The sequence below is a fragment of the Zingiber officinale genome, chromosome 1B (genome assembly GCF_018446385.1).
Source record: "Zingiber officinale cultivar Zhangliang chromosome 1B, Zo_v1.1, whole genome shotgun sequence".
Taxonomy (NCBI): domain Eukaryota; kingdom Viridiplantae; phylum Streptophyta; class Magnoliopsida; order Zingiberales; family Zingiberaceae; genus Zingiber; species Zingiber officinale.
In genome coordinates, this window is record NC_055986.1 from 116,865,296 (window position 1) to 116,874,506 (window position 9,211).

Sequence of the window (9,211 nt, forward strand, 5' to 3'; positions counted from 1 at the left end):
GGTGGACATCTGCTGATGACGCGAAGATTGGGCTCTCTGCCCTCCTCGCCGAGTCCCTTACTGACTGTGCTGTCCTCCCTGAGCAGTAACTCCGGAGGCATTATGGTGAGCCTTCCGTGAACAATCTCGGCTCTGATGCCCAGGCAGTTTGCAATAATAGGAAACTGACTGTCCCAGAGAACAGGCTGAGGTGATGTGGTCTCTGGACCCACATCGGAAACAGTGAATATCGCTGGCAGATTGTTTCCAATTCTGCTGAGGAGACCGGAAACGTCCTGAGGAAGATTGCCCTGACTTCTGAGGCATACCAGATGCCCCAGAAGTACCCCTGACCTGGCCGACTGCGACCACTCTACTGCTGTGTAGCCTGTGTCGGCTGGATCTGTCCTGATGTCCGATCTGTCTGTTTCCTTTTCTTGTCCGGATATGCTCTCTACTGCGCTGACTCAATCATAAGAGCTCTGCCCAACGACTCCAGGTAAGACAAATTCCCAAAGCCGACAAGATTTACTTGCAGATGTCCGTCCAGTCCCTAAATAAACTGCTGCATACGGGAACTGTCCTCAGCAACTAGTTCTGGACAAAATCTGGCCAAACTATTAAACTCTGCATTATATTCTATCACCAAGCGATTGTTCTGCCGCAGACTCAGAAAATCCTGCCGGTGGGTTATCTGATAGGCCCATGGAAAGTAGTGGTTCTCAAAAGCCTCTCTGAATCTGGCCCAAGTGATGTTCCGCTCGCCTATGATGGACTGCTGCATAACCCACTAGGTGTCGGCCTCGTCCCGTAAGTGAAAAGCAACCAGCTCTGCTTTCTCCCACTCGGAGCAAGCCATGTAGAAGAATGCCTGCTCCATGGTCTCTATCTAGGACTGAGCCACACTCGGATCAGTCTCTCCTCGGAAGAGTGTAAATCGACTCTACCAACGCTGGGATCCGGGCTCGTGCCGCGACAATGTCAGTGAAGTGGGTAGGGATGACTGCTGGAACTGACGGAACCACTGGAGCTGGTGTTACAGGTAGTACCGCCGGATAGACCGGGGGAGGTACTCCTAGTGCTGCTGCATAAACTGGGGCATATGCCGCTGGTGGCACTGCAGGGTCAGCATAGGTGGCCGCGACTGGAGGTCTGGTGGGTGGTACCGAATGTGGAGCAACCGGTACCGCTGGTGCAGGTGCTGCTAGATACACTGTAGGCACTGAGGGCACGGGCGCTGCTGGTGCCGGGTACACGGTAGGTCCAGGTGGTGGTGGTGCCGGGTACGCCGCAGGCTCTGCTGGAGAAGGTGTCGGGTATGCCAGTGGTATCCCTGGTGGTATCGTAAATATGGTAGGGGTGGGTATAGCCGGTGCAACCGAGGTAGGTACCTCTAAAGGAGCCATTTGGGTCTGAGAGCCCGACGTGCCCGCAATATCCTGAGTCTGTCCTTGACCGACAGACTCAAACCTAGTAGGGATCTCTAGCGAGTCCAGAGATTCCACAGTCCTTGTACGTGGCCGTCCAACACCACGTCTCGCAGCTATTCGTGTGGATCTCCTCATATCTTTTAAGTTATAACACAAATATCACTACAAGTATAAATTTTTTTTATAAAATTACCTTTATACCTATTTACTGTCTGGAGATGTTCCGTCGGTGTCCAGTCCCCATTTTACCTCGGAATTCCGTACGAGAAAACCAACAAAAATCTATACAAATCCGAAAATAAGTACCCAAGTTTACTAGCAAACTTGGGCTAACCTAAAAATCCAAAACACCAAAAGGAGGTATTCGTAACACGCTCTGATGCCAAATAAATTGGTATCAGATACTCTCGAAAATTCGTAACACGAAAAACAACAAGTATCGCCAACTTGGCTCTGATACCAAATAAATTGTCACGCCCCGGGAAAGTCTCTGCCAGAAGAAATTTAGGCAGCATCTTCCCTGTATGGGTGACAATCTAAAACTTTATACATTGCCCTCAGGGCCACATATATCTCGACCAACACGACCAGAACAATAACAATAATAAAAATGCAACAACCAAGCATCCACGCAGTTTAATAGTAAACAAACTAAAGTAGTGATAAGAAAACTAAAAAAAAATAACCCTACTCAACTACACCCATAAAGCTTAAAACACGACGAAAAAAAATCCACTGGCCAAGGGTGGGAAGACCTAGTGAGTAACGACACGGCCGAGGGTCGTCGGTCGACGACATAAGGGGTTGCCAATTTGGGCTACTAGTTGGGCCGCCCAAGGGACCGCCGAGAGGCCGCCCAAGGGATCGAGGGGTCGGGTCATTACAATAAAAAGCGCCTTTTTATTGTAACAACCTGACCTTTTTATTGTAACGATCCGGCCCCTCGGCCCCTTAGGCGGCCCAACTGGCGGCCCATTTGGTGGCCCCTTGGCGGTCCCTTGGGCGACCCAACTGGCGGCCCAACTGGCGACCCCTTATGTCGTCAACCGATGACCATCGTGTTGGAGTGTATACTAAAAGCCTAGCTTTTGTATAAACATTTATAAGAATCACATTGGTCAAGTGTCTACATTTATATATACCAATGTAGATGTTCAATTAATTTATATTATAGATAACATAGTGTGTGGTGTCACACACAGAAGATTGTGTTATCGGTTCTTTATAAATTATAAACTATAGCTCACGACTGAGATGGAAAGGAACAAACTATCGGAAAAGTCGTAGTGTAATTAGGTATTAGTTTATCTTGACTAATAAATTACACTAGTACACTCTAAGTGTATTGAGCAGGACCATTTAAGGAAAGTTCTTTTTATCCTGACTTAATAAAAGAACAAATCCTTAGTTATCATGGAAGTGTGTGCTCTTAATCCTAATATAATAACAAGCATATATATTTAATATTTATTTCTTTAACTTATCAAAGGGTGAGATTTAGCTCGATAAATCAAAATGCCCGATAAGTTGGGAAATGATGCTACTTATAGTGTGTCTTGTTGATTATAAAAGGAAACTGTGTCCTAGAAATCTAGGTTGATAATGTCCCCAAGAGGATCTCATAAATATTGTCATGTTAAACCCTGCAGGTGGACTTAGTCCGATATGATGATAAGGTTGAGTGGTACTACTCTTGGACTGAGATATTAATTAAAATGAGTTGTCAGTAACTCAATTAATTAGTGGATATCCGACATCTTAAACACAGGGAGACTAACACACTCATAATAAGAAGGAGCCCAAAATGTAATTTGGGATTGATGCGGTAGTTCAATAATAATTTTTTAGTGGTATGAATTATTATTGATGAAGTTAAGTTGTGTGTTCGGGGCGAACACGGGAAGCTTAATTTTATCGGGAGGCCAAAACCAATTCCTCCTCTCGGTCCCTATCGTAGCCTCTTGTATATAGAGAATTATACCCACCTACACCCACCTTTCTACCCACCTTAAGGTGGCCGACCAAGCTAGTTTGGAGCCCAAGCTAGGGCCGACCAAAGCTAATGGTGAAGCTAAATTTAGGTGGTCGGCCAAAGCTTGGGTCCCAAGCTTAGGTGGCCGGTCACTAGAAAATAAAAAGGGATTTTTATTAAAATTATTTCTTATGTGGATATCATGGTTTTAAAAGAGAGTTTGAAATTTAAATCTTTCCTTTTATAGCTTTCTACAAAAGATTAAGAAAAGATTTGAAATCTTTCCTTATTTGTAGATTGAAAGTTGAATTTTAATTTTAAGAAAACTTTCCTTTTTTAACCATGTTCATGATTTAAAATAGAGTTTAAAAAATTAAATATTTCCTTTTATAAGTTTCTACAAAAGATTAAGAAAAGATTTGATATCTTTCTTTATTTGTAGATTGAAAGGAGATTTTAATTTTTAAAGATAACTTTCCTTTTTGGAAATTATCCACATGTTTAAAAGAATGATTTTAATTTATAAAATTTCCTTTTTTATAATCCACCATGAAGGGAAAAATTATTGGAGAAATTTTTTATAAATTTCCGGAGACAAATTAGGAAGTTTTAATTAATTAAAACTCTTTTTGTTTATAGCTTTAAAGTGGCCGACCATGATGTTTAAGAAAAGAAAATTGTTTTTTAATTAATTAATTTTTCTTAATCATGGCAAAAGAATTAAGGAAGTTTTTATTTAAATTTCCTTATTTGTCATGACCAAGGATTATAAAAGAGGGGGTAGAGGTGCTTTCATGGCTAACGATTCTATTATATTCTCCCTCTCTTTTCCTCCTTGGTGGCCGACCCTAGCTTCTCCCTCTTCTCTTCTTCTTGTGGCCGGCGGCAACTTCTCTAGGAGCTTGGTTGGTGGCCGGATTTTACTTGAGGAAGAAGAAGAAGAAGAAGAAGAAGAAGAAGAAGGAGACTTTGTTTCTTAGCATCCCTTGGAGATTGGTTGGTGGTCTAAGTTCTTCATCCCTTGAAGAAAAGAAGGTGGCCGAAACTTGGAAGAAAGGAGAAGGGTTTGGGTGGTTCTCATCTTGGTAGATCGTTGCCCACACAACGTCCGAGATAAGAAGAGGAATATGGTAGAAGATCAAGAGGTTATTTGCTTACAAAGAAAGGCATATCTAGTAATTATTTTTCGCATCATACTAGTTTTCTTTGTATAGTTTTTTTGGAAATACCAAACACAAGAGGCATTAGATCTAGTTTTTCGAATTAGTTTTTCGAGTTTGTGTTTTCTTCTTTTTCGAATTTGTGATTCGATTGTTCTTTTTGGTTAACCTAGAGTTATTTAAGGAAATTAAATATTAGTTTTCCTTAAAAGGCTTTGTCTAGGCGGTGGTGGTTGCTCCCATATCCAAGAAGGCCATGTGCCTCGCCATGCAGTCCTGGAAGCTAATTTTGGAAATTAATATTTAATGAAATTAATAACATAGGTGGATTTGAATCAATAGTGTTAAGTTCCGCTTGCGATTCAAATCTAAACCATTAAGAACAGATAAGTTAAATTTGGAATCAATGATGTTAAGTTCCGTTTGCGATTCCTAATTTAACTTCTAAAGAACATAATAGGTTATTTAAGGAAAGGTTCGACACTTGTACAAAAAAATTTTTGTACAGTGGAATCGGTACGTTTTCCTAGAACTAACCAACACCTCAGCCATGCCGTTACTCACTAGGTCTTCCCACCCCTGACCAGTGAATTTTTGTCTTCCCCAGGATTCGAACTCTAGACCTCCAGGATAAGTACTAGAGTTTATGAATCCTGGTAGCCAAGTGAGCGCCGTAACGGCACGGCCGAGGGTTGTCGGTCGACGACATAAGGGGTCGCTAGTTGGGCCGCCCAAGGGACCGCTAAATGGGCTGCCAGTTGGGCTACCCAAGGGGCCGAGGGGCCGGGTTGTTACAAGCCAACCAACTATTGTTTAGTTGTAAAATCAGCCATTTTTCACTAGTTATCAACTATTAATTGGTTGCCACATTAGCCATTAATTTCTTGATTTACTTACCATTATTTTAGCTATAATACAACTAATATTTGATTGGTTGATAGCGACTAAATAATCATCCCATCTCCTATAAAATGGGGGTTGCATATCTCATTAGAAGAATTAAGAAATTCTATTTTTTATGTCCTACAGATAGCTTACAAAGATTCTTCTTCTCAACGTTTCTTATTCTCAAATAAGAGGGGCAATCTTCCTCTCTTGTGAGAGAAGTTTTATTACTCTTTGTAATACTCTGCTTGTAACATATCTTATGAAAAAAAGAGTGAGTTTTTAAGAGCAGTGCTTCATCTCGTGCAATCTGAATTCTTGTGAATTTTCTACATTCACCTTCCCCACCAGATCTCCCTCCACCCCCGACCATCAAGAACCTCTCCACTCCCTCCCAGTCCATCTCACTCATCCACGCCTCCGTTGACACAACGCCGCCCCTAACATCGTGCAACCTTGGAATAGCATTATAGAAACACCTGTCTCTCCCTCGCCTCCATTGACTTGATGCTCTTCATTATGTTTGCATGAAGCATCGCTCTGGATACCTCACTAGTAGCTTGGCAGGAGGCTCAAGGCTGATGTTGTAGCTCTCGCCGGTAATGAAAAAAAAGGGCAAGAGAGGAAGGAGGGGTAGGAGACGAGGAAGTGGGGAGCGCAGAGAGGATAGGTGGGGGTGACGATTGTGATGCTGGGTAGGATAACGATTATCTTACAGACTAACGATGAAAAGAATTTAAGAGAAGGCGAGAAGAGAAATCGAGGAAGCAAAGGAAAATTCTTTTTGCCTACAAAAAGAACTTTGTTAAGAGTAGAGGAAGGAAAAAAAATCTTTAAACAGTTAAATATGTATTTATATAGGCTCTAGACCGTTAGACTTAAAGAAAGGAAAAAAAAATTCTAATATATGAATCTCAATTCTTATTTTGTAAAGAAAAAAAAATTCCACCAGAAAAGAAAATATCTTAACTGAAGTTCTAACCAAAAAAATTAATATAACAATACGTTGATATACACAAACCCTAACCCATAAATACCAAAAATATCCTAAATAAAAATAATTAAAAATAGCAAAATGATCTTTGGAGACTCCAAAAAGAGCCTAAATAATCCTTTTTGGGTTTAAAACTTGACGGTTATGAATTCCTAGTAACAAACATAGATTTTTAAATTTGCACATGTGAACACTAATAGAACTTGATTTTGAGTTTCGAGTCAAAACTTATGATCCTTTAAAATTTAAGGGATCATGCTAGATTGATCCTGCATCATATTGTAAGGATCGCTTAGGGGAAGGGGATCTTTTAAAAAAGAAAATACCTATTGCCTATCCAACAACTAATGCATGATATATATAGTGAAAATCTTTAATGACTGATTAATCTAGCCTGTTCTTTCATGATTTTAGATGCATAAATTCACACATGTAGTTGGTTTCTCCATGCAAATTAAATCGTGTTAATTTCATCAATCAAAATATACATGCCATTCATCTAAATACCTTTATTTTGCCCATATTAGTTACAGTACTAATCGTGTAAAAATTCACAAAGTGGAGCTTAAGTTACATTTTGATCTTTATCTTATTATACTCAACAGGAAAGGGACTTGTAGAAGCACCGGAGACATGCTATAATCCTTTACAGTTGTCTACCGACTACCAATAACTAAATTTCACTTTGGACACAATTTTCTCTTCCATCTAGAGCACCTACTTTATGCCACAATCCAATCACCTAATTTGGCTATCTAACCATGCATTTTCCCATTAATTCCGACCTACTTTGGTCGAATTAGTTGCAGTTCAACCAAACTAAGCCTGGTACTCCATTTGCTTTAACCAAACCCCTCGAAATTCGATCAAATGAATTTGACTCTCCACTCAACTCAATCAGACTGTTTCTAACTTGATCTTCTCTAGTCAATTCCTCTAACCGAGCTAGCAAACTTCTATATCGCCTGTCTTCACCATGGCATTGCTTATGAATTTTTTTAAGCATAAGTCACATAATATTTGATCAAAACTCTTGAGAGATTTCTTTATTTTTAAAATAAAAACAAAAAACTCTTCACAAAGTTTCTCTCGCATCAGCATATTTTTACTATGACTCTGAATTAAGATAGATGCAAAGAAGTACCTTTATTTGTAAAGTTCCCTGCAAAAGAAGTTGATGCTGATAACATCTAGACTAGTAGCTATTCCCTGGAGGCTGGCTGATGGAATTCTACTTCATGCATTATCTTGTTAAAAAAACGCTTAATTTCATGTCATCTGAAACAGTAAAGGAATATGATCCTGATTCAATCCTTCCCTTGTTTAAATTAATCCAAAAGGCATTAGATTCTTCACATATAACCACACTACCACTGCATTGCACAACTTGTAAAACTGACCTAAAGGAAGACCACAGGGTTGAGATTAATGATGCCAAACGATGAGAATAGTATCTGTTGATTTGTGCAATATAACCCAGGAGATGAGGCAACTGATATGGATTCTTACTGTCACTTGGAATCTGTATCACAAGGAACAATTTTCTTCAGATTGGTTTTGAGAATCTGATCAACCTTTTGATAGGCATAAAAGCAAATCGTAGCTGTGTCTCATTCCTGTCTCTGAGCCAAATCCTACATGTAATATTATATTGCCCAAAAAGACAAGGAACTGACAGGATTTGGGGCTTGAGATCACATTGACTTCATCCATCGAAGTAAATATTATTTTGAGACATCTCTTACTGAAAAGAGTTCCCATCCTTTTGGGTAGTTCTTACTCTTGCAGCATCTCCTAGCTAGCTCTGTTGCCAAAGAATCAATGTAGAGATCCAAATTAAATTCACTGAAACTTGGTCAAGAGAGGAATCTGAGGTTGTGGCAATCAATCAAAAGATTTATTGCTTATTCTAAATCTACCATTTCAATTTCACATGTAAATTATTTTTATTCTCCAACTGTTCTGTCTCAGTTGGAACAGCCCCTTATAAATAACAGCCATACCATTTCATCCAACTCCAACACCAACTGGTCTCCATTGCTTACTTCTTAATTACAAAGTAGCTAGCTAGTATGGCATCGAGTTCAATCACCTCTTCCTCCTCGCCGTGGACCACGAAGCAGAACAAGATGTTTGAGAAGGCATTGGCGGTGTACGACAAGGATACGCCAGATCGTTGGCACAACGTTGCTCGTGCTGTCGGTGGGAAGACCATCGATGAAGTGAAGCACCACTATGAGCTGCTCGTTGAGGACATCCGCCTCATCGAGAAAGGCCACTTGCCTTATGCTCACTACCTTTCTTCAGCAAGAAGAGGTGCTATTAATTAAATCTCTAAAAATATAAACTACTTCCTTTTTTTCCCAAACAACTTAAACCTTTTCCAATAATTTTGCCATTTTGTAGCAGTTTGAAGAGAAGTAGCTAGATCAAAGTATTCATCTCCTCTTACAGATCAACCAGGAAAAAGATCTTGCCATAAAGATCTAAGAAAGATTATTGTAATACCTTCTCTATCTCATTTTAGCGATCAACTGAAAATTGTATATATATCTCTGTATGGACGTTGGGACTATTTAAGATATGCAGGCTTGCTTCGTAGTTTCTACCTTATGAAGTGCCTTTCGATTGACTAATCAACCGAAAAGAAAAAAAATATATTATACATAAGTTCATGTTGCATAAAATATTAGAAACCTTAAAAAATGTTTTCTAGAAAATATTTTATGAAATAAATATATTTGTCTCCCTGTTTAATTCTTTGCATTCAATTTTCATGATTAATGTAAGC

General features: G+C 39.7%; 1 protein-coding gene across 2 annotated transcripts; it reads left to right on the forward strand.

The window, feature by feature from the left end:
* The first annotated feature begins 8,460 nt into the window (after positions 1-8,460).
* Positions 8,461-9,001, forward strand: LOC121989827 (protein RADIALIS-like 6). Of its 2 annotated transcripts, none has more exons than XM_042544147.1 (2): positions 8,461-8,736; positions 8,827-9,001. In XM_042544147.1, the coding sequence occupies exons 1-2, from the start codon at positions 8,493-8,495 to the stop codon at positions 8,832-8,834; spliced, it is 252 nt and encodes an 83-aa protein (XP_042400081.1). In that variant the 5' UTR covers positions 8,461-8,492; the 3' UTR covers positions 8,835-9,001. The 2 variants fall into 2 exon arrangements, with proteins under 2 accessions (XP_042400081.1, XP_042400141.1); XM_042544207.1 differs by having other exon boundaries at positions 8,830-9,001.
* Positions 9,002-9,211: the final 210 nt, after the last annotated feature.

Coding starts and splice junctions, on each gene's coding strand:
- LOC121989827 (XM_042544147.1), top strand. CDS start 8,493: ATGGCATCGAGTTCAATCACCTCTTCCTCCTCGCCGTGGACCACGAAG.